General features: G+C 36.3%; 1 protein-coding gene across 13 annotated transcripts in view; it reads left to right on the forward strand.

Annotated features, from left to right (window-relative positions):
• NEK1 (NIMA related kinase 1) overlaps positions 1-25,440 on the forward strand; it is a 43,952-nt gene that overhangs the window by 7,117 nt on the left and 11,395 nt on the right. For 4 of the 13 annotated variants that reach the window (XM_030493285.1, XM_030493284.1, XM_030493282.1 and 1 more), the window contains exons 6-26: positions 206-273; positions 380-466; positions 1,530-1,584; positions 3,353-3,553; positions 6,701-6,761; positions 7,920-8,077; positions 9,900-9,953; positions 10,192-10,245; positions 10,392-10,439; positions 10,532-10,606; positions 12,537-12,715; positions 12,798-12,929; positions 15,912-16,014; positions 18,072-18,155; positions 18,709-18,792; positions 20,822-20,899; positions 21,953-22,048; positions 22,920-23,093; positions 23,261-23,326; positions 23,417-23,651; positions 24,682-24,834. In XM_030493285.1, coding sequence (XP_030349145.1) covers positions 206-273; positions 380-466; positions 1,530-1,584; positions 3,353-3,553; positions 6,701-6,761; positions 7,920-8,077; positions 9,900-9,953; positions 10,192-10,245; positions 10,392-10,439; positions 10,532-10,606; positions 12,537-12,715; positions 12,798-12,929; positions 15,912-16,014; positions 18,072-18,155; positions 18,709-18,792; positions 20,822-20,899; positions 21,953-22,048; positions 22,920-23,093; positions 23,261-23,326; positions 23,417-23,651; positions 24,682-24,834 — 2,245 coding nt within the window. Of the gene's footprint in view, positions 1-181; positions 274-379; positions 467-1,529; positions 1,585-3,352; positions 3,554-6,700; positions 6,762-7,919; positions 8,078-9,899; positions 9,954-10,191; positions 10,246-10,391; positions 10,440-10,531; positions 10,607-12,536; positions 12,716-12,797; positions 12,930-15,911; positions 16,015-18,071; positions 18,156-18,708; positions 18,793-20,821; positions 20,900-21,952; positions 22,049-22,919; positions 23,094-23,260; positions 23,327-23,416; positions 23,652-24,681; positions 24,835-25,440 lie in introns of all 13 variants that reach the window. The other 9 variants (XM_030493295.1, XM_030493290.1, XM_030493292.1 and 6 more) reach the window with 9 other exon arrangements.

Consider the following 25,440-nt stretch of genomic DNA (forward strand, 5'->3'; position numbering starts at 1 on the left):
TGTAATAGATTTTTCTTTAATTTTGATCAAGTAGGACTAGAGTAAGTCTGGTGTTTCACAGTAGGCACTAACGCTACTACTGCTAGTGACTTCAGAGTGTTTGAATGGTAGAAAACTTTATTCTTTCCAAAACATATTGAGAACAGAAAGTGTGCAATTGTATGAATGTTTTAATTAACAGACTTCTTAAAATTTCTATATCAAGAATATATTTTTAACCAAAGATGGAACAATACAACTGGGAGATTTTGGGATCGCCAGAGTTCTTAACAGGTAACTCCTTTTTGATGCAGTTTTCTCTCACTTAATTTAAATAGCTTTGATTCATGCACGTTGTGCAAGTTAACTGGTTAACTTTCATTCTTATTTTTTTGTTTAGTACTGCAGAGTTGGCTCGCACTTGCATAGGAACACCATACTATTTGTCGCCTGAAATATGTCAGAACAAACCTTACAACAATAAAAGGTACTAATAAGCATTTAATGAAACATTTTTGGTCAGGAGAAGAAAGTGATTTCTAGAAATCTGAGGCTGTTTTATGGTGTTGAACAGCTGTTCATCTCTCAACCAAGAAGGTACCAAGTCCCACTGAACGAGTGGGACCTTAGTAGGTATGTGCAGTACAAAACAATGTGATGCAGAGATGACTTAGCTTAATGCTCTGAGTCAAGATCTAGCCTTATTTTTAATTATGGCTCTCCTTTTGCCTAGCTGCATGCTACTTATACTGCCTATTAAATTATTATGCAGTACAAATGTGAAACTGTTATGGATGAAATCAAACACAGTAATTGGATTCTCTAAGCGTATGCATAGATAGGTGGCTCAGCTTGCCTCAGGTGACAAAGTAATACAGGTACCTTGCTTATGTTTGCTGTTCTGGCAGTAGGCTTTATCTGGTAACAGTGTCCTTAATGTAATTAAAATAGTCATTATTAAGTTAGCCTTACAGCGTACTAAGTTGCTGCATATGTTGCTGTGAGTGACTTATACTAATTTCAGTTGGTTTCTTAAGAAGTACAAATTACAGTTCCTTGCCCTTTAATTTCTTCTACATGGGATTTATTATCCAATTGCATTCTAATCAAATTCTGTAATCCTGTAATGAGTGAGGATAAAGTAACTCAGTGTTGAACAGAGTAAATTGACTTTGAGAATTGCATTTGCTGAATTAGGTGGTGAGTTTTGTTTGGTTTTTTTTGTTTAATTCAGAGACCTCAGTCAAGTGTATGTATTTAAAGAAAAAAGCCTTTGTCTGTATTTTGTCTGATTTCTGTGATTGGTGTGGTTCAGATGAAAAGGCCTAAATGAAGTCTGGAGCCAGAATAACCTCATTTGGTTTTCGGTTGGCCTTACTTTTGGTGGTTGAATTCTTTTTTTGTTTGGGGGGTTGAAGATGTATGTGCAAAGGAGTTTGTGCGTACTCAAAATACAACCTTTTCATTTTCCGAGATAGACTTCACAGATGTAAGTTACTTGGCAATGTTACACCTAGAACTAATTCTTACGATATGTTCTCTTGATTTAGTGATATCTGGGCCCTTGGTTGTGTTCTCTATGAAATGTGCACACTTAAACATGCGGTGAGTAGAAACTTCTTACGTCTTTAAAAGAATAGTGATTTCAAACAGGATTTTTTCCTGATGTTATGCGAATGTATGTCAGTTAATGAAAGACTTTCGTGGTGGCTTGTCCTGGGTTCAGCTATAGCAGTCATTTTTCTCCTGCTTAGTAGCTGGTGCAGTGCTGTGTTTTTTAACTTTCAGCCTGGGAACAACGCTGATAACACCGATGGTTTTAGTTGTTGCTAAGTAATGTTTATTCCAACCAAGGACTTTCTCAGTCTCATGCTTTGCCAGGGAGGAGGGGAAGCCGGGAGGAAGCAGAGACAGGACACCTGACCCAAACTAGCCAAAGGGCTATTCCATACCACAGCACGTCATGCCCAGTATATAAACCGGGGGGAGTTACCCGGAAGGGCTGATCACTGCTCGGGTCGGGCTGGGTATCGGTCGGCGGGTGGTGAGCAATTGTATCCTCTCCCCTTGTTATTTCACTAATCGTTATTATCATTGGTGGTAGCAGTAGTGGTTCTGTGTTATACCTTAGTTGCGGGACTGCTCTTATCTCAACCCGTGGGAGTTACATTCTTCCCATTCTCCTCCCCATCCCTCCGGGAGCGGGGGGAGGAAGAAGGGGGGGGGGGGGGGAGTGAGCGAGCGGCTGTGTGGTTCTGAGTTACCGGCTGGGCTCAAACCACGACATGGCTGTTTGAAATAACCTTCAACATTTTGATCTCCTCTTCCTCTACTGAGCAACATTTTCTATCTGTGTTTTGGTTTACACCAATCTCTTCAGAAATCTTAGCATTGTGTACTTTGTTTGCAATATAGGTTTTTAATGAACTGTATTAGCTGAATAAGTTGTTTGGTGTTGTAACAAATGATACCGTGGATAGTGTTCCTTTCTTTCAAGAAAGCTGACATTTTCATTGAAAGTCCGAATTTGGACTGTTAATTTTTGTGCAGATGGATTAATGCATTTGTGTTTAGAACAGAAATAGTTCTTGGACAATATCCCAAGGTCAGAGGGTTGGCTTTTGTTCGGTTTTCATTTTGTTGTGTTTTGTTTTCTTCTGTGTGTGTGTTGTTCTGAAGACTGTATCTTTATCATACATTTTCCAGTTCAGAAGGGATGAAGGGTGTTTTTATTAAAAGAAAAAAGATTATAATGGCATGAAAATTTGGGAAAAAATTTAAAGAATAAAGATTTAATGTTTAACTTTTGTAATTTCTTATTGCTTGATCTTTTCTGTGGCAGCAATGCTGACAGTGTTTCCTTTCTGAGAGTTGGTTGCAATAGGTTGTTTTCCATGAGCTAGATGATATGCACTGTTTTCTTTTTATTGTAAATAAGAATTGAAGTGGATTCCGTTGGGTTTTACACTGAATGAGTGTGAACGCTTTACATTCTTTCATTTGAAATGTTCACTTGGCATGTGGTGGTTGAAAGCTTTCTGGGAGAGGAGATCAAGCAGAGAATTATTTAATTATTTTATCCTAAATTACATATCGTCAGTCTAGATGTGAAGGGAAATAATTATTTGTTAGCAAAATGTATATCTCCACAGTATGAAATATCTGGGTTAAGGTGTATTTATAATCGGAATGCTTGGCAGCAGATTATTTTAAACTGCTGATGTAAATTGTTCATGGACTTAAATTTGTTTTGGTATATTGAGGCAAGGGAAGATGTGTTGGTTTCTTGTTTTCCTCATCTTTATACGCAACCTTGCATGTGAACAGACAGTAAGTAAAATGCAGTCATTGTTTTCTTTCTTGCATGATACAGTTTGAAGCTGGTAACATGAAGAACTTGGTATTGAAGATAATCTCTGGACCTTTTCCTCCTGTTTCTACACATTACTCCTATGACCTACGCAATCTGCTGTCACAGTTATTTAAAAGGAATCCTAGGAACAGACCATCAGTAAACTCCATATTGGAGAAAAACTTCATAGCCAAACGGGTTGAAAAATTTCTCACACCACAGGTATGGAGGTAGTTTTAATTTTAATTTTGCTAAAGGTATCGTAGGACTTCTCTTATTGTAATGTTAATATACAACATGAGAAATTGGAGTAATGGTATTCCCAAGAGCTTTTATAGGGACGATTTCAGTTGAGAAAAAAATTGTACTATGAAGTATAAAGAAAAATCTTAAGTTATTTAAGTATGTGGTAGTTTGCAAAACAAATTTAAACTGGTATTTTCTTAAGTGCACTGGTTTGTGTGTTTTTCTGTATAATGAGGAATTATGAGTGAGATGTTGGTTTGTTAAGATATGCATTTTTTCATAACAGTGTGCTGTCAATGACTTCAGCATTGCTGATTTATCATAATTTCTTCAATCCATTTCTTGTTTTGACCTTTGAATGGCCTGGAAGCATGTTCCATGAAACGTTGCTAAGCAAACTGATTTTTAAATTTCTTGATGTTTAAATGTAACATGAGCATATAACCTTGAAGACGTTGCTTACTGTTCTGTGTAGAATATCACGTTATACATATGTTATAGATATCATGTCCTTTTAATATAAATCTAATTATAAGAGACAAAGATTAACAAGTAAGGAATAGGACTGATATGAAGTAAATAAATATAGACAGAGAAAGAACATGGAGAAAATTAATGCAAAAGCAGACTTTGCTACATATGAAGTGTTCTAATGGATTTTAACTCAAAACTACAGAGATTTCACAGGAAGGCCATATATAATTAGAATTTCAATTGTACATGAAATAGACTTTCAGCTAACAATAGTTTAGATTAAAGTCCCAATTAAAGGTAAGATTCAGAAGTCTTGACAGGTAAGTTTGCTCTAACTCCTAAAACAGTAGTAGTGTGATCTGATTTTATTTCCAGTAGCTAGAATGGATATGAAATTTTTATTTGGAGTTAGTCAGGCAAAGTATAATTAGTAATAGACTGCTACCAGATGATAATACTGATTTCTCCGAGACTGAATATGAAATACCTGCACACAGTTTTTCCAACCGAATCACTAACATATTTGGCTTAGAGATGCTACCTACCCTTAAAACCAAAAAAATACCTCCACACCCAGAAAACACCTTTTACTAAATGTATCAATCACTGATACATTCATATTCAGCCAGAGATAGTCATTTTGTGAAACAGCTGTAATGCCTGTTTTCCAAGTTTCATCCATGGCTAATGCTGTTGCCCTCTGCTTTTCTTACTGACATCTTCAACATGTTGCAACTTCTACTGAAAACCTGCTCTTAAATGACAGGAAATCAGTCTTCCAGTTTTATGTAAATTATGTTTTAATTTTCATAGTTACTAAGTTACAGCAAAGAGTGGATCTAAATTAGCATCAATTAAAAAAAAAAAAAAAGGCTCTTTGAAAGGTACTAAGAAGTGTTTCTTTTCTGTCAGTAGCTGTGTTATCATGGAAACATCACACTTCAGTTGTTACATCTTACCACCCAAATAAAAGCTTCAAGATCACTGTAACGCCACTAGTAGGAGACCGCTTTCATGTGTGACTCCTTGCTTGCAGAATCTTTTGATGACAGACTGTACAGGTTCAAAAGATTCTCTGCCATTATTTGAAGAGTCCTAAATTCTGTATTTTGGTTCTTGGGGTTTGGTTGTTTTGGGGGTTTTTTTTTCAGCTTTAACTCTTCAGCATCCGTTGTAACTGACTGGTAGCCTCTAAGCAAATAAAAATAATCCAAATAGTTCAAGATTCTATAAAGAGTATTCCTTAAAATTTTGTGGTTTAGCAGTTACTCAGTTAACATATCTGTTTGTTGTTGTCAGAACATTAAGCAACACATTCCTGGCATGTTGTGTCTCTAGAAAGGTGGTCTGTAGTATGGCCATTAGCTGTCTGCAAGTAGCTCTACTATTGTAACAAATACCTTTGCAGTTTCCATCATTTAAATATTCTGTATTGGTAGCACCAGTTGTGGCAGTGAGATTCAATGAGGAGTTTGAGAGCAGGATGTTAGAAAATGAGAACATGGTACTGGCTCACCTAAGAGTCAGTCTTGCTCCGCGACTTGTGGACAGTGAACTCTGGCTATAAACAGTGCCTGGTGAACTGCACAAGAACAAGGCAAGCCTGTGTGACATTACTCTGTAATACTCTGCCAGCCTTCATTTTTTGTTTCCAATTGCATCAGCTCAGGAAGCATGTTTGGTATTTAGTTGTCCTCAGCAGATTTCTCATCTGTGAGCTGACCTGATTTCTCCTTGAACCTGTGTAAGTTTTTATGATCAGTAACAAATTTCACAGGTCTGCTATGTATTGCAGAAAGTACCAACTTTGTTTATTCTAAACCTCCTCCTTATATTCAGTCATACCACACTTCTTATAGTGGTATTATAATTTGCTGCCCTTGTGTGTTTCTCTGCAAAATCACATGTGGTAGTTTAGAGCTATCACATTGCATCTCAGTCATCTTTTTATACGTTGCATTTGTTCTTTGTACTGCAGCTTTTCAATACTTTTATCTTTGCTGCTTTTCTTTAAGCCTTTTTCATTTCTACTGCCTGTTTTTTGAAGTTTTGTGTTCAGAACTGCCTACAGTATTTGAGATGATGGCCTATTAATGTTTGAATGGCCTTTGTCTAGACTGAAGTGTTCTACTCCAGTAAGGCTATTTTTCACACTTTATTATGCTAGTTCAATATGCTGACAGCATGCCCTATATGTTGTTCATCTTATCGTCTTGAAAAGGATAGAGAAACTTAAAAACTGCAAACATTTTTAAAGGACTATTTTTTAACACAAGCTAACTGAGAAATTGAAGTGAACTTTGGCAACTATACAGAAACCTAAAAGGTACTATGCATAAAACTATGTTGATACATTAACTTCTAGATTCTTAGCTAGCTCATAAATGAGGCAACACACCACCTAGAAGTCAGACTCAGCTGCTTTTTTTAATTATTTGAGTAAATATGCCAAAATGTTTGAAAACACTGAATCCAGCTTCCTGTTAATGTTTGTGATACTAAATTGGATACATAAAGTTGAGTATTGATTTAAATTTAAGCTACAGTAAATGCTATTAGATGCTTACTGGGAGTGGCACATGTCTCTGAAAATGTGTTCTATCTTCAGCCGGAAGTACTGTTGGCTAACAACTTCAATTCTTTGTTTAGCTCATTGCAGAAGAATTCAATCACAAAATCTTCCAGAAGTTTGGACAACATGCTGCACCAGGTAAGTAAGTGTGTAAAGTGCTTTTGCTTTCAGCACTGGCAAGATAGTGTGCATGGCTTTGTTTTTCTATTGGTTTGGGTGTCTTCTTATACCTGATTCTAGAAGTTTCAGGAAGAAAGAGGGAAGCATTTTTGCTCCCTCCCCTGGGGAGCTGGGTGTATATAGGGTACAAATGATGCAAATACAAATTATGGTCCTCTGATATTTTAGTTGTGCTTTTTCCTCTTGCAGTATGCTATGCGTCAGAGTTTAAGGAGACAGTGAAGACTACAAATACAGGAAATAATTTATATCTTGCTATTGAACATTTTTTTCCCCTTAGTAATGAGAAATGGGTGATGAGAAACACCATTTCTTCTATAAAGGTGAGAGGTTTTGTTAGAGATTCCTGGATTACTCCCTGACTTCAGCCCAAAGCAGTAGAACAACTGCTACTGGTAGAAAATTAGATAGTGGTTCATTTTGTCAAGGTGGTCTTACCTTACTTTGTTTTTCTGCATGAATTTACCCTTCTTTTCCTGGATTTTTTTCCATTTTTTTAATTTTATTTCCTCATAATTACTTGGAGCTGTGGCAAGTGCTTTGGTGTCTTTTGGTAATGTTCTGTAAGTGTTTCACTGCTGTCATGCCATTCTGTAGTAAGAGAGCCCTGCTAGCACAGAATCAAATCCAAAATTGGCAAATTTTCAGGAACTCTACAGGGAAAACTTTATCCCTGAAAGCCACTGAAGCTCTTCCAGAACTCATCTTCTGCTGACATTGGTGTTGCAGTCCAGTGTTGTTAGTGGTGGGAAGCCTGTCCCTCCATTCTATTAGGAAAACTTTTCCCTGTGTCCGTGACAACTGGATAATAGAGCATGGCAGCTGAAATAAAGTTCAGTTCTCCAGTTTGAAGTGTTGAGAGTGAAAGGCTCAGGGATTGTGTTTTGCTGTTATCAAGCATGAAATTAAAACAAGCCGTTTTAGACAACTGAGTGTATTGCACTTACACATCAGCTCATGTGAACAAAATGTTAGCAGTTTGCCCATTTTCCTCCAGCTTTGCTGTTCCAAGATCTTGGGAAAGGGAAACATGGTACACTGGCTAGCCTGGATTGCTGTAAAAGAGGGTTTGGGTGTTCTGTTTGTTGTTTTATTTTGTTTTTCTTTTCATCTTAGCTAAAAGACCAGCTCAAGAACAAATACTGGCTTCAGCTGCACCAGCTCAGAAAATTACCAAACCTGCTGCAAAATATGGAGTGCCTTTAGTGATGAGGAAGCCTTGTGATATATCTAAAAAGCCTAATGATAAGAAGCCATTGGCTAAATCTAGACAGGTAAGAAGCTAAACTACTTAAACTGTTTTGCTCATACCTTATTTAAATGCTATGAAAATATTATGTATTCCTTTTCAAAACGTCTTTTATGTGGAGACATGCATTGGCAGAAAAAGTAGTAGTAGTTGAAATACTTGGTTTGCTTTATTACTGATTTTTGGTTTGGTTTTGTTTAGTTGGTTTTAATAGAATGATTTTTGTATACTGCTACCTTAGCTTTGGGTTTTAATTCCATTGCTGGATTAGATGTGCTTTGCATGTTTTCATTTCCTTTGTTGGTGTTGACCACTCTAAGAAATACAGAAAGTCTGTCAGGTATGCCAAGGTCATTGACACTGAATAAGAATCTTTGCGTTTTCAAAAAATAAAAAGCTTTTTTTGTCATTTTCAAAAATGTTGTCAGCCAGACCTATTGTGTAATTGAAAGAGGAGTTTCCCAGGTTTAATTTCATGAGCTAATGAGACAGTCTTCTGTGTACCTTCATACGGTATTTTTGATCTTTCTTCCAGTCGTTTTCTCTGTGGTCCTTATTACATAAAACTTTTCTTTCCTCCTTCTCCCCATGGCACTTTGGGCAACATAATACTGTTATCTCTATGCATCTGTCAAATTTGATAGGTGGATAGAAAATCTGAGTTATAAATTATCCTTCAGGTTCAAAAATCATTGAAGGTTTAGGGAAAAGCTCATTGATCCCAAAGTCTTGTTGGCTTGTGATGCACGATTTGAAAACTCAAGAAGAAGGGAGCAGAATTCTTGTGTCTGTTTATGAGACTGTGAGGTTTTTATGTTTTAAGGCTTGGTTGTGCAACAATCTGCTAGTCTGCACCTTATAATCAGTTTCACCAGCCAACACTGATACAACTTGCATAGAGACTCAAAGTGGCAGTGTAGAGACTGAGGAAATATCTTCCTGCTGCATCCAAGAAGTTAGTAGCACTGCAGTTTTAAGAAATAGTCTGTGTGGATGGTACCTAGTGACAAGGGATAAGATGCAGAATAGAAATAATGGCTACAGTGTAATAAAAATTTTCTTCTCTTTGCTGTTGTTCCAGAGTAGTTTGAGCTTGCAGCTCTCAACTGGCTTTTCAGAGGAGCATTTAGCATCTCCTGTATTTAGTGATATTACATTAAATCGCTGTAGTTTAACTGTGTTGGCTTAAGTCTCTAAAGGCTTCTGTCTTCTGAAATAGTTAAAGTACTCATTTGATAGGATTTTAGGTTGCCAGAAGAAAATATTATAAAGCTCTCTTTGTTCTAGTATGGTCAGAAAAAAAAAGTTACAGTAGTGACCATCACTGTTTTGAGAAGATTAAAGTAAGCAGCATGGTTTATTATGTATAGCTGCTGCTTTGTATCAGGTATTCAATAGTGGCTGTGTTCTCTTCTTCCATAGCTAATGAGAGCTTTGATTAGAGTTACCCAAGTGAAAGAGCCTAATGATAACATAATAAATCTGTTCTTTAAATAAAAGAATCTTAACATCTAGGGACCCTCAAAGACTTATAATGGGAAAAGATTGTCATGCAGAGTGATATTGCTGGAGAAGAAAAATTAAGACAAAACATTTAAAAATTACTGCCTTCAGCTTTCAAGGCAGAGCTTTTGGTAGAGGATGAGCAAGTACAGTAGGGGTAGCATTTACCCCTATATCCTAGCAGTCCTTTTCATTTAAAACCTCCTGAGTAATTATTTTAAACCCCATTTTGGACATACTAAGTTGTGGGTTTAAGATACAATTTTATTTTATTTTTTCTGATGACAATTTTTCTCACATTCTGGCATCACGCTGTCTAATTTGAAGTTTCACCTTTTATCCAGGCCTTTCCAATGAAGAAAATGAATCCAGGAGAAGAAAGGAGGAAAATGTTTGAGGTATCATGAAATCATCTGTTAATTTTCAAACTAAGCAAAAGCTAAGTCCAGAGCAAGAATGACAAAGTAAAACCTTCAAACCTTTCCTCCTTATCTGTCTTTTCCAAACATTATGTAACAGTGATTTTTCTTAATCTTCATGGACATGTACCAGCAGTTGGAACACTAACCTATCTTGATAGAGACTTGACAGATCATGGCTCAGTAATAAATACCAAATTATATGCTTACTTTTCAGGAACCTTCAAAAAAGAAAAGGTTAGAATTGCCTGAAAAACGCCAAAGAGATCAGGTAGACAAGATTCTTGAGACTTTGTTTTTCCACCCATAGTAATTTTAATGAAATATCTTGTGGTGTGGTGTGTTATCTGTTGCGTACGAATATGGCATAGTTCAATTTCCCAGTTACTAAAAATGTTTAATCCTTACACATTGCAGACCAGTTTACCGAAGGCAGATGAAATGAGAAGATCAGAAAAAGAAAGGGTAAAAAATGTTTAAAATGTGTTAATAGTGAAGTTCAATTTTTACCTAGTGATTCCTTGAATTTTGTTTTCCTGTATTGTTTTCTTCTTCAGATGGAACGAATAAACAGAGCCAGGGAACAAGGATGGAGGAATGTGCTTGGTTCAGGTGGAAGTGGTGATGTTAAGGTTGGCAGCAGATGCAGAAATGTGGTGTAGTCTGATCCCCCACCTCTGGTTATCTGGCATGGTCTTCTCTTTTCAGAAAGATCTGCTCTTGGAGGTCAACTCTTGGGGCTGCCCATTATTAAGCAGTGGATAATTTAAGAGAAACTGTATAACAGATTCTCTTCCCTGGCTTTTTGGAGATCATGTGCAATTTTCATTTTTAATACTTATTAAAATTCTGATTCTCTTCCCTTTCTGTCAGTAATGGTTTTCATTCACCACTTTCTTTTTTCCACTCCTGCTTTTGCTACTTCTCCTGTGCTGAATCTGTGCATGAACAGCTTCTTTCACGTTCAAGTTTGTCCTTGAATTCTTTTGTTAAAATCTTTTTCCAGGTTCTCATATTATGATAATGGGCCTCTTCCCAAGTATTAAACACCTGCTTCTAAGCATTCTTCATTATTTAGCAACAGAAGTTGCTTAGGAGGGGGAAGGGGTAAAAAAATCGTAGGTAAATCTAATTCTTGTTTTCTGAAAGCAGTAAACTCTTTAGCTGTTCACTTATTACATAATTTAATTTGATTCCTGTGGCAGTTTCTTTTTTGCCTGTTTGTGTGTGTCATAGTTTCATGGAAACACAACTATTCTGGGAAATAGTCTCCTGAATTTAGTTGAATATAAAGGTCTGGGTACTTTCATCAGACAGAGCCAGTGCAGGAATTGCAAGTATTGCTGTGTAAATCTGTCTGACAATAGAAAATGGATTAAAACACAGCTTTTTGTTGTGGTGGTAGGGAGTCTTACAAAAATACTTGGCCTTCACAGGTTTAGTGAAAGAAGCTTTTGTAAACAAGCTCTGTTTGAGCAGTAGAGTCTACATGAATAGAGGTTTTATTTTCTGTTTGTTTTACAAGAATATGAAGAATACATTGATCAGGTTTCAGTAACTGCTTATTAAATATATTATTTCAACATAGACATCATCTTCGGATGTGTGCCACACATATAATAAAGCATAGTTAAAAGCAGACTGAAGCATACCAGACTTTAAAAACTACCAGGTACTGACTTAATGGAAAAACCCGAAACCTGTCATTTGCTTCCTATGCCATCCTTCTCTTTCTCTCTCAGGATAAAACTGTCAGGCGCCAATGCAAGCTTCCATACAACACAGTAGATGAGCATTGTCACATTTGGACGAGAGCTATGTATGTTCCTGAAAACAATCATATTTCTATTATATGTATCTTAAGGAGCTATTGACAGGTTTCGAGCAACTGAAATTCGGAATGTGAGCTAGATTCCACTGTGAAATATAATCTGTTCAGGAACTTCTAAGTAGGCAATCTTAAACCTGTCACATCTGCACTCACCTATTTGAATTTATTTAAAATACTTAAGACCACACTAGAAGGAACATTGATGCTATTGTTCAAACAAATTCCATAGATTAACTACCATGGGCTATTTGACTGCTTCCTTCAGGTGTAAAGGGAACATTTTTATGCATGTGCTGACAACCTTAACCTTATTTTGCCAGTTTCACGTTTTCTGCATCCATCCTTGGCTACTACTGTACACGGCTGCTTGCAACACTTTTTTTATTATTTTCTCATGAAGGTTCTGTAGGAATTCTACTTCTTTGAGCATGACAGATAATTTGCATGGAACAGTAGCTTGTTCCCCAGATCTGAGCTTTAGTAGGAAATCATCTTAATTCTGGTGGTAAAACCAAATTATAGGTTAGTAATGATGGTGATCCTCAGATAAATCGGCTCTTAATGCCACTCACCAACCTTAGAAGTGTGCTTAACTGTTTCCAGCTTCATGAAAAAAATGGGGGTTTGTTGCAGAACATATTAATGCTCTTATTCTTCTGATGAATTGAAAATTGGAAAGGCTTGTTAAAACCAGTATTTGAGATTTCCGCCCTGCCCCTTTTGATTTCCAGGCACCTTATTATGGTGGTGGAGGTGGTGTTGGTCCTTTTCCTGTGTCTTCCAGAGGACAATATGAACACTATCATGCTATTTTTGACCAGCTGCAACAACAACATGAAAACATTAGAGTAGCTCAAGAGAGGGAAGCCAAATTGAGGGCGAGACTACAAGGCCGAGAAGTTCTTGAAAGGTACGGCTGCATTCCATTAGAAGTTGCATGTGGTCTGCTTCAGATGAAAGTAATGAAAGTTGCTGTACATATTTATCTACAGAGGAATTCCACCTGGAATACGTCCAGGAGTTCCTAAGGGGCCTGCAGGTCATCACCATTTACCTGATGCTGGTGCAGTTAGGAAAAAAATGAAAAGATTGAAGGAGGTGTCTAAACAAGCCAATGCAAACAGGTTGGACTGTGATAATCCATATGTCCCTATGTGTTAGATTCTTGTTCTGTGTCTTGTTTCATTTAGTAGTTGGACATGTTTCAAAATTACTTTTAGCCATTGGTACTGTGCTGTCTGTTTGTGTGTTAGTCCCTCACAGACTGCAATTCTTCTAGAACCAATGGAAACCTTGGCTTCCCCAGTAATGGAAAAAATGGATTACTATCAACTGTAACTAAACTACATTTCAGCCAAAATTCTTGGCTTAATGCAGTTGCAGATAACATTATAAGCCTCCTCCTTTGCTTTTTTCATAGTTCCACTTTTTGTGTTACCTGCTTCCATCTCATGCTGACTGCCTTCTCTACATCTCAGTGTTTGACTGTCTAGCATAGGAGAGTGTCTCGAATGCTCCCAGAATCGTTCGTTACTGCTTATTCATAAGTGGAAAGCTCGTAAGAGTTTTCCTCGTTGAGATGCAAACGTCAAGTGTTAGAATGGTGTGCAGCTTCCAATTTGGTGATGCTTATTCTTTACGATTACTATAAACTGAGTATTTTATATATAAAAGGATTTCAAACAAGCATTGGAGTGTTTTTTAGTTTTAATGATTTCATTCTTTCCAGTAGCTTCTTCAAAACTTCTTTGCTTTTCTTCAGATCTGTTAATAATTGCCCAAAGAACTGTGTCCGCACTTGTGATCAGTAAATGGGAAAATACCTTTTTTCTAGAAGTTTAATTCATGAGTGTTACCAACTTTCCTAGAGGGACAAATTTTCTCATGCATTATTTAAACTTCTGCAAATCCAATGATGTATGCTATGGAGGAAGAAATAGATGGAGATAACGTCAAGAAAAGGAAGTGGCCAAAGAAAACCTTTATTCTTCTAAACTAATTTTATTCAGTTTTATGTTTTAATATGGTATATTTTGCCTTTGTAGATATTTTTCTATTTTAAAATTTATGACAATAACACATTTAACACTGATGTTACAGTTTTGCAAGCTACAAGGTATATTTTGGTTTTTATAGTAATTTGGGCTGTTGTGAACTAATTAAAATTCCTCCTGGTACAGCCCAGTACTGGAAGGTGTATTTTTACCAGCTGATGTAGATGCATATTTCCATTCTCCTCTATTTATTCTCAGTGCTTGGCACAAAGTGCCACAATCTTATCTTTTTTTTTTTTTTTTTTTTTTTTTTATGTTTATAAACTGGATTACTTTTAGCCTTAAATTGAGGTGCTGTTTCTTAGCATTTAAAATGTGGTATTTGTACTTTATCTAGAAGCAATTTCATTTTCATAGCTAGCTTAGTAGTATTTCTCTCCTGCATTTTATTCTTTCAGCTGGAGATGAAATATGAAGATAAGCATTCAGGATGTTTAGCTCACAGAATTTAAATAACTGCAACTTTCTTAAGGATAGATAATTTAGAGTGTATATTAAAGAAGTGGAGAAATCCTCAAGTTGCAATCTTTCTGATTACACTACCACAGCTAATGTAGAGCTAAGTACATTCAACATCAACCATCCTTAAGAAATGTCTCTTGGACAGAAATGCAGCCCAGAAGAAAGCTACTTAAAATGTTTTAGCTAAATGTGTCACTCAGCTTGAGAGTAGGGAAAACCATTTTCATAAAATTTAGTTGAAATATAAGTTTCCTGTGAATTTGGTTTGAGAGAAATAGATTTGGGTAGTCTTGTTTGGGAAGCACCTCTCCTCTGACACTGTAAGCTAAACTTCAGCTATTATGATGTGGGTTCAGGCAGATTTCACTATCCAGCTGTTGAGTTCATATGCAGTGAACAGTTAGAGTAAAAATCTTGTAGTGAATCAAATATGAAGATTATCAAGTGTTTGTTTCTTTACCAGTACCACCACATGGATCATCTTGCCTTTTCAGAGGAGCTACAGTGTTGGTTTTATTGCATCAAAGTAGTTTTATCTCCATCTACCTCTTAATGAATTGGAGCATATGAAAACATTTCATTTCCTTGTTGCTTGGAGGAGTGATGAGGGGAGAGAAAAAACAAGATGCAAGGATATTTAATTAGTGTGCTGATTCATTTATGAATTACTAGCAATAGCTCCTTTTTTCCAAACCGATTCTTTCTTTAACTGTCTTGGCCTGATGGGTTATTGCTATCTGCTTATTCCAATTTCTTCCTGCCTGTTGCTGGACCCCCTCAGTCAAACAGGGCCAGAGGAACTTTGGAAAAGGGATTGCCTCATCATTCTACCATTTGTTATAATATCTTACACAATTTCAGTGTTGTTTGTTTGTTTGGTGTTTTTGTTGTTGTTGGGTTTTGTTTTGTTTTGTTTTGAATTATTATTAGAAAGCTTTCTCTGAGTTCACTTGTAACCAATTTGTCAGAAAGTGCTTCATCTACAAAACAATCCTATGTATATACTAGGAGACTTGCCAGATGCTCAGTTACAGTAAAAATAAATAAAAATCCCCCAGTATCCCCCCAAAAGGAGTTGCTGGAACACTTTGAGAATACTAGCACTGTACTAATTATCTAAGTGGTAGAAGCTTTTAGTCCAAACGTAGGTCAGCCTTGAAAGACTGCTGTAGTATTAACCTTACTGATTGGCTCATGTGATGAGTTCTTGCTCATTGATGAAGGAAACCTGAAAGGAGTCTTCTTTTTCACGAATAATGACAGTAATGAAACAAGCTGAGACATTTTCAGAAATAATCACACACTGAGATCGTGGTTTGACTTTGGTTTTGGCTTGATGACCAAGGTCTACAAGGACAACATGGTGTTTTGTTGTTTGTTGGTTAAAATAGTTCTTTTAACTTAGTTGAGCCTATTTTCCTCCATTTTGTGGAAGTCTGGCTTGTATTTTGGCTGATGAAAGGCATTTTTTGAAGATTCCTTACTCATAGAAAGTTACTCTTTTTTGTGTGTGTCTTAGAATAAATGCGGGTGGGGGTTGAGTGTCGTGTTTCAGAGACTTTCATCTTGCTATGTTTTGTAATTACTCAGGCATAAAGGATGGATAGCTGCAGATAGAGCAAAGCAAGTTGAAGAATTCTGGCAACGAAAGAGAGAAGCCATGGAAAACAAAGCTCGAGCTGAGGGACATATGGTATGGAATCTGGTCTTCCTATATATATTACTGTTTCAGCATGCTTTATGAATCTTTGAAGTAGCATCACAACCATAAAATGCTGGCTAGTTTCCATAAGTATTAAAAAAAAAAAAAGAATGGGAGGTAAGTTTTCTTGCATTGTTATTGATTTTATTAAAATGTTACTGTGCAGTACAGTTCTCATTACTGTAAACTTACTAACAAAGGTTACTAAATGGTTTTGCATGTGTCTAACTTGATATTGTGAGTTTTAGAAATAATTTACTTTTTTCCTGTTCATAGCTTTAAAGTTTTTATTAAAATTAAACTTCATATATTATTCAGTAGCTTGAACCTAAAATGAGGTTTGGTTGAACTGATACATTAGTGCGTTCTATAAAAACACATTCTGTTTATTAAGAAGGTATAAAGATGCCCATCTTTATCAAGGTTGATGTTTTCAAAACCTTTACCCTTTAGAGATTAGCTATTGGACAGTGTCACAAAATGTTCTTTCTTCTTATGCTTGCAATTCTAAATTCAATATTCCTTTAGGAAGTTTGTTTTGCAGTAAAAAATATCTTGGAAATGACTCATTCACACTAGGACCTTGTGTGGTTGAACCAGGTGTTTTCATAATGTGGAGAGTTCTGCTTTCTGAGTGCTTCTCCACACTGTTCTTATAGAACCAAGTCACAATACCCCTGTTTGCTGCTGAAATTAAACTGACAGTGCTGGCATTGCAGTGAGGTGGGACCAACTGCAGATGTATAGAAGCATCTACTGAGTTATATCTGAGTATCAGATCATGATTTACAGCCAGGCCTTTGTTTCAGGGATTATTTCACTTAGAGTAAGCAATTCTTAGATACTTTGATTCACTGCTTTGATGGTGAAGTATCCTGATGTTAGCATAGATGTTGCAAAGTATGAATCTTCCACTTCAAAACTGGTTCTGGTGTTTTTAAAAAAAACTTCCAAGACCAGTAAACTTGAAAAAATTAAAAATTCTTTTAAAGACTGCCTCTACTTAGGCGAGTCCTTAGTAGTACCTGCTTCCATTTTGTTCTTGACTTTGTTGGCATTAATATAAACGTACAAGATCAATTAATGCAAGATACCCAAGCATTCAGGTTAATATTTCTGGGGTTTCTCTAATATATTCAACTGAGCCCACATGTTTTAGTTTTAACTGGCTGCTGTAATAGAACAGGGAGGTTACTGACCAGTTGTAAAGTAACTTCCAGATGTTTAAGATGCAGCTCGAAGCCAAGGTTCCAAATTCATGTACTATTATTTGCCATTGATAGCAGAATTTCTTAGCAACTTCGTTCTATTTGTACAGGAAAATAATTTGACTAGTTGGCAGTAGTTCTTATATAGACATGAGACGATTGCCCAGACAATGATCTGAGAGGAGAAATTAGTAGGAATCATCAATTAATATGCAGCTCTCTGTTGTAAAAAGACTTGTAAGTCAAATGACTTGCACTGAGTTACCCTGCTTCTGTTGAATATAGTTGCTATCAATTTTAATTTTCAAGTGGCAGTCTAAAGTTTGACTCACTAGTTGAGTTGATGATACTTTCAGTCATCTATTCTTAAGGCAATTGCAGATTTAATTTGCTACTCACTGTAGCTGTGTGGCATTGCAAGACATGGAGTCTTGGTATTTGAAAATTTTAATATAGGCAGATAAGTAAAAGTTTACAATCTACAGAAAGAAAATCAGTTCTCAAAAAAAAAACCCAAAATCTTGCTTCCAGTTTCTTTCTGTTTAAGAGCAGTGATATAAATCTCCATCAGTTTGAAAATACCTAAACCAACTTGAATGCTAGAATGAACAATGAGTTGGCCTCAGTAGTGCCAGTTAGCTTTTGTAAAGCTCAGGAACATGCATTAATAAATAAAAAATAAACCCAAATACTTTCTAAAAAGGTGAATATGGATAATATTCCTTTCCACTTTATATGATTTGGTGGATTTGGTTTCTTATAAGTGAACAGTTATTGGATAAAGCAGATAGTTTTACTGCTCCAGCCACCTTAAATTTGATACCATTAAATGGCAAACAGGGTACACTGCAAGACATGGCAGATATCTATGGAGGCAGGCCCTTTTCTGCAAGAGGAAGGAAATCCAGAAACAAGGAGGAAGAGGTATGCTTGCCGCATGTTTGCCACTTTGCTCGTCACACAAATAGCACTATTTTAACCTTGACTGTGCCTAGTTTCCCTGCATGGTTCCATCTGTGTAATAAAGTAAAAGGACTTTATGCATTCCTAGGAAATATTTTACTGTATGAAGTTCTAGAGTTCAGGTGTGTTTGTGTTGGTGTGTTTTGGAGTTTTTCTGTTTTTTTTGAATCATCAAGTTGTCTACATCAGTCTGTCTCAGCAGTTCTTGAATGTGCATACATACAGATATGACTTGGTGTATCTTAATCCTGTTGTGATAAATATAACCATTCTTAGCCTTCAATGATATAAAATGAGATTATAGCTTAAAACTGGGAAACATACATTCCAGTTTATTTTCATTAGATGAGAGTTTTTCTGGAGACGATTAAATGCTAATATGGTGATAGTAATAGTGTGGGGTTGGGTTTTTTTCATCCATTTTATTTTTTTGTGGAATTTTATGTATTTTTAAGTTAACCACATTAGGGACAGTTTCAGTAAAACTGAAACTTATTCCCATTCTTTGCCTTAGGAGTATTTGGCAAGATTAAGACAGATCCGGCTACAAAACTTTAATGAACGTCAACAGATTAGAGCAAAACTTCGTGGAGAAAAGGTTGGTTTGAAAAATAATCTTAAATACTTATGGAAGGTGGCTGTGGGATGTATTCTTTTATTTCTGAGGGAAGAATTTTCTCATAGACAGTTTTAGGTATATAGCCACGTATTTTTGACATTTGATTCTGTTCTACACTTCCACCTCTTCCAGAATATGCAAAATCTGTTTGTTACTTCAGTGCTGGGGGTGCAACTTCAGTGCTTGTAAACTAATGATGTTTTAAAACCAGGACAACATAAAGTTACATCTGAATTTTACACTTAAATTTCTCATCAAACCAGCACATTTATATTTTTTTGCTTTTAGTTACAGGAACTTTAGATTCCACTTTTTGACAATACTTGCACAGAATGTGTATGAAGCAATTCTTCTCATACATTCTGTAGGTGTGTGTGTTGAAGTTAGATCTGCTGGCATGGGCTCAATTTAATTAATACACTTTTTTCAAACCTCACTTTTCTGAAATATGTTCGTAATATAACAAAACCAAAATAATACGTTCATAAAGTACATTCAGAACAAGTGCTACTTAAGGTGTCAAATGAATAATCCAGGGCATACTTGGAAGCAATCCATTTACTTGTTTAAAAAAGTTTCATTTGAGAGGCAATCTGTGTAGTCCAAAGTTTGTTTCCATCTTTTCATTAACCTGCTGTGTGATCTTGTACTCCTGTTTGTTCTTCCCCTTCCTGTCTGTCTTAATAGAGTGTTTGGATTTTCTCAAGTGATTATCTGCTTATATATTCACATTCCACTTTGTGATTTAAAACTAGAGAAACGTTCCTGCCCCGCCTTCCCCTGCCCCTTTAAGCACCCATATTAAGTGCTTTCATGCATCCTATGCATAGCGAGTAGACATAGAAAGTGAGAGCATGCCCAGTACTATTCTGTTTCTTTGGATCACTGTCCCAGCTGAACAGAGTTCTGCCTTGCTGTAGGTTTTGGAGGGTTTTTTAATGCTAAAATAATCTGGGGGTTTTGTGTATTACTGACTTTTTCTGCATGTATCTCACTGATGAGATGCAAGAAAGTCAAACTCAATCACTTGATTGAGGTGCAAAAATTCTTTAGTACATTGAAGAGGAACCCATGCCTCTTTAAGTGTAAAATGAATGGTCCAGAGCAAGAGTCACGTGTGTTTCTACCTGAGAAGACTATACAAACTTTATAAGATATCCTAGTGGCTAAGTCTGGCATGAGACCAACATGGGCTGTTCTCCTAAGTTTGTCCTAAGGAGCATGAGAAAAATCAAGGTCTTGTGAGTCTATGAAATTACTGTAGAGGCTGGTCAGTGAAGTTTATCACTAGTACTGACTCACATAAAATGCTAAACTGACGCATCATAAGCCCGTGCTTAATCTTAATTGCCCGCTAAACAGGCCTTCTAAATAGTTTTTATTTTAAATAAAAGGTCTGCACAAGTTGGTCACAAATGGTAAAAAGCTGCTGTCGGAACCTCTGTGTAGCTCTGTTGGTCTGTCCTGTGAATAGGAATATGCAGAGGCCACAGAAAGAAGTAAGAGAGATTGAAAAAGGAGATTTCAGAGGTAGACGTTATATAGTCTTACTTGTTACCATATTCCTCCCTCACCCATTCCACTTTCTTTGGAGCACATGCAGTGGAAGAAGCTGGAATTCCAAAGCATTGAACTTTCTTGTACACCTTACCTGCAGGGCACACAACAGTAATGAAGGGTGGCAGGTGAGAGCCCAGCATTGTTAGGTCATTTCCTTTGCAACATCAGGCACGTTACTTTATTCCTGGCTTGTAAAAGCTTCATATCTTTTAAAATTACCATCCCAACCCACCCCCCCATCAGAACTAACCAAATAAATAAAAAACTCCCACAAATCTCAAAGATGAAGTTCTGTCCAAGTAGACATTACATTAGGGTGAGGAGTTACCTAGTGAAATCATGACCTGTGTTAGTCAAAGTCAGTCTAAATGATCTGAGCAGGCATTTAATCACTCAGCTTTTAAATACAGGAATTGGTGGTAATTCTGTGGGGACTCTTACTTTGTAGAATGAAGCTGCCAGTTCTGATGGACAAGAATCAAGTGAGGAAGCAGAACTGAAACGCAAAAAGATAGAAGTACAGAAGGTAATTGTGGGGAGAGAGGAGATGGAACTTGCTGTTTTCAAATTTGTTTTGTGTCTCATGAAGTTTCTTTTATTTTATTGAGTAGTATTGTAGTTTGTTCATACATCTGCTACAAGAGGTTTTTATTTTGACTGTATCGAGGAAACAACTCTGTTTTTATCTCAGTAATTTTAAAAATGTTGTGATATAGTATACCAAGTTTAAGGATTTTTACTATCCCTGCCTTTGAAATTTATCTCTAGGTTAGCTTTAGTCCTAAAGGCAATTTCATATGGCTTTCATAGCATTTTGATACTGAAAGGGAAAGTAAGATGTACCTTAAATAACAACTGTATTTGATTTAAAAGAATAAAGGAAGGCAAAACTGCTAACGTGCTGGCATGGGCTACACGTGGTTTGGAACGTGAGCTGTATACCCCTGTGGTGAAGTACATTTAAAGCAAAAGTGTTTCACAGAAATTCTATGTGTGATTGGAACTTTGTTCCCTGTGGTGTTCTTATACCAGTAACTATCTCCACCATAAAATCCATAGCAAGTATTAATCTATTCTATGATTCTTTCCCCCCCCCCCATCATCTGTAAAGGGCAGTGCAAAAACCAGCTAGCCTTATGCCTAGCCTTAAAACTAGAGGTGAAATGGCAACTGAAGCTTTTTGTGTTTTATATTGAGTAAGTTTGTGAAGTTTAAACTGAATATTTAATATTTTGTGATTAATGCATTTGGCTTCAAAACAAATTTTATGTAGAGATTCTAATTTTACATTACTCTGTTTAAGATTAGTATGTACACTAAAAATATAACCACGCAAATCAAGAACTGTAAGTAAATTTTGAGGAGTTGCCGTTATCTTCAGCATAGAAGATCAGTTGTTACACTTGTGTGGCGAGTTTGATTGTCGGTGGAGTCCTCCCTTCACAATCTATACAGTAATAAGTGAGAGGAAGATGAAGTAATCCAAGAATGTGTCTTTTTTGGAATGTTCCATGAAATGGGGTACTAATACTTTTTATGATTTCACATTGGTCATTTTTTGCTTGTTTGTTTACTATAGGCCCAAGCAAAAGCTCGAGCCGCAGTTCTGAAAGAACAGTTAGAGCAGAAGAGAAAGGAAGCATGTGAAAGAGAGAGAAGAGCCTGGGAAGAACATGTAAGAAAATAAATGTTATACACAGGCAAAGCATGTAGTGCCATATCTTCATATGACTAAAATCCTATTCTGTGGTTTTTTTTCAAGCTTACATAATTGTGTTTTTCTTAAACTGAGGAGAACATCTGTCAGTCAGAATTCCCACATTAGAAGCCTATTCTTAAGTATACTTGAATGTAGACTTTGGTTCCAGAATTCAAGAACATCAAACCTAAGAATCATTAGGATCACCTTAAGTATTTTATTAATGATCTGTAGCTTAGCAAAGTGTACTCAATCATACAATCATAGAATCAACAAGGTTGGAAAAGGCCTTTTAAGATCATTAAGTCCAACTGTTACCGCAGGACTGCCACATCCACCACTAAACGATGTCACTGAGGGCCTCATCCACACATTTTCCACCACTTCCCTGGGCAGCCTGTTCCAATGCCTCGTAACCCTTTCCGTGAAGAAATTTTTCCTAACATCCAGTCTTAAACCTACCCTGGTGCAGCTTGAGGCCATTACCTCTTGTCCTATCACTTTTTACTTGGGAGGCAAAGAGACCAGCCATCTCCTCACTCCATCCTCCTTTCAGGTAGCTGTAGAGAGCAATAAGGTCCTCCCAATTTTTTTTTGTGTCTGTGTGCTATGGAGTGACAAGTCCAACTAGAATATATCACTACAAAAAGCAGAAAGTGAAGCTGATAAAATTGAAAGAGTTCACATGTGCAGTTAGCAGGTGTCTTTTGTTTGAAAACGTGACGTTACTGTCCTTTTCTAAAGTTTACATGAGTATATCTGATCATACTGTGTTTAATGTGCAAATTCTTGAAGTTAATTTGTTGATTTTAATTTTTTTTTTTTTTTTTTTTTTAAATCTACACAGCTCATAGCAAAGGGGGTTAAGAATCCTAATGTGCCTTTTCACATGGGAGCTGTGGAACACAGTCCTGTGCATGGACCACAAGAGCCTGAACCAGCTGTTCCTAAACCACAACTTCCAGCAAAGCCCAGTACACCAGTCATCTCCATGACTTCTGCTTTGAAGGAAGTTGGTGTGGTAGGTACTTTTGCGAAGAGGGTAAAATTAATGAAAAAAATTGATTTGAGAGAGAGTAAAAAGGTTTTAGAGGTAATTTTTCAGTATTTAAGTCTACTAATATTTTCAAGATTATCTTTTTCTGACGTACTCTTCTACTTTGTATTTCATGCTTCTTGAACTTAAAGGATGAAAATGTAACTGCTATCCAGGAAGTTGAGGAGGAAACAAAAAAGCCAGGTTTTGCAATGCAAGTATGTCAAATTGTATTCAGTTTCATTTATTTTTCTTTACCTTTTAAGAAAGGTACTATTTTAAGTGATATGTATTGGCCCTTATTTCAGAATAAACGAGAAATACTGAGAAGATTAAATCAAAATCTTAAAGCTCAAGAAGATGAGAAAGGAAAAAAGGAGTGTCAAAATATCTCTGAATCAGGTGGGTCCGAAGATGGAAAGGAACAACAAGAAGGTGACCAGCCAATTCTAGGAGATCGCAAGAAATGGAAATCTGGAGCATCTGAATTGGTAGTTCCTCTAGCTCAGTTAACAATGGAAGATTCGCTCTCTGGAACAGACCGTAAGTACTTTTGCTTGCCACCATGATATTAGTAAATCAGTTTACCATGTGTAGTGTCTGTTTTTTATAAAGCAAATACTCTTTAGTATTATCATCTTGTTAGCACTCTTGTGTAATCTGCTTCTAAGAAATGAGTGGTTATATATTCCCTTGGATAAGGAGTAAGGCACAGGCTGAGGAATTAAATGGTTCACAGGAGATTCAACAAATAATTTCCTAATTGCAACAGTTACCTAATTAAATGCATGTTTACTTTTTCTGAGCTTTCTTTGTGTCATTTAAATGGGCACTAATTTAACAGAAGGAATAAAAAACACTTCAGATATATGCAAGTCTTACAATAAAAACTGAGTGTTTCCTCGGTTTATATCTGTAAATTCTATCATACCCTTCTTGGCTTTTTTTTCTTTTAGATCAAGCCTGTCTTTTCCAATCTGTCTTCTCTGGCCTTTTGGATGGAAGACTTTTTTCCTGGGTTTAGTGTGTCTTATTAAGGGTCTGTTTCACATTGTAGAAATAAATAATCATTAAGAATGTGACAAGCTTATTTCATAGCATAGTAGTTTTTACACAGGACGTTAAAAGATCATGAAACTTCTTTTGCTCTGTTCTTTGTTGCTTTATATCCTCTGTTTTCCTTGGAGGGAGAAATAACAAACAAATGTGAAAAGGATAGCAGGACAAAAGACTTTCTAGTTTCTCATTTCAGGTGAAGTTAAGACTACCTCATGCCAGTTTTAAACAAGTTGGTTTTTTCATTATGTTTTCTTTTGGAGCAGCTGAATTGCTGAAAAGATCTCTTGCTGCTATTAAGTTGCAGATGTTAATACTCCTGTTATTAAATGGAATTAGCAGAAAAAACCTCCAGACTTATGAGCCCAGTCTTTAGGCTGTCTGACATGGATTGAGGTGAAATGAGTTCTGGCTTTGTAGGTTTTAGTTTTGTGAAGGTGGTTTGTTTATTGTAATGAAAATGAAGAGAAGTTTCTCATTTCTAAAAAGTTTCGTATTTGTGTTTGTGTCCCAACAGGTCAAACTCTGGGGGAAGTAATTAAGTTAGATATTGGTGAACCCCACAGAAAAGTGTGGGGCAAAAGCCCTACTGATTCAGTCCTGAAGATCCTAGGAGAAGCAAAGTCACAGCTGCAAACTGACTTACTTGAGGAACTAGATGTAATAAGTGGTAAGCACAGCTGGTAATTATCTGTGCTGCAAGTGCAGGGAGTGCCAGATTGCCACTTAGTCTACTGAGAACAATTTTGAAGTTATAGAAGCATATTCTATCCTCACTCTAGCTTTCCACTTCTGGGTGTTGCCTCAGTTCTAAATGTCAGCACAAAGCAATGCTGGAAGACACCAAAATATTTCAAACTCAGTGAAGTGTTAAGAAACTAAGAAGGATGTGCTTAAAGGGAAGGATTTTCATTTTGTTGAAAAGTCTTGGAATTTGCTTATTGATAGAAACAACTCTGCTTTTCAAAAGGATGTCATCAACTGAATATTGGAGTAGATAGGTCCTATAACCTCTTGTTAGCATGTGACTTAGAATGTAGGTGTTTTGTTTTTTGTGGCTTTTTTTTTTTTTTTTTGGTCAATTCTTGCCTTTTTTTTCCTTTCCAAGGGCAAAAGGACTTAAGCTTATTCCAAGTATAAACTTGTACTAATGATAATGTAGCAAGTAAAATTCAAATTTTAATATTTCTAGCTTTTCATAATAGTTACAATAAAAGCATGCAGACTTTTATTCTGTTTTCCTTTAAAGCAACCAAAATTCCCAACTTTCCCTGTA

The sequence above is a fragment of the Strigops habroptila genome, chromosome 7 (genome assembly GCF_004027225.2).
Source record: "Strigops habroptila isolate Jane chromosome 7, bStrHab1.2.pri, whole genome shotgun sequence".
In the NCBI taxonomy this organism is placed as follows: domain Eukaryota; kingdom Metazoa; phylum Chordata; class Aves; order Psittaciformes; family Psittacidae; genus Strigops; species Strigops habroptila.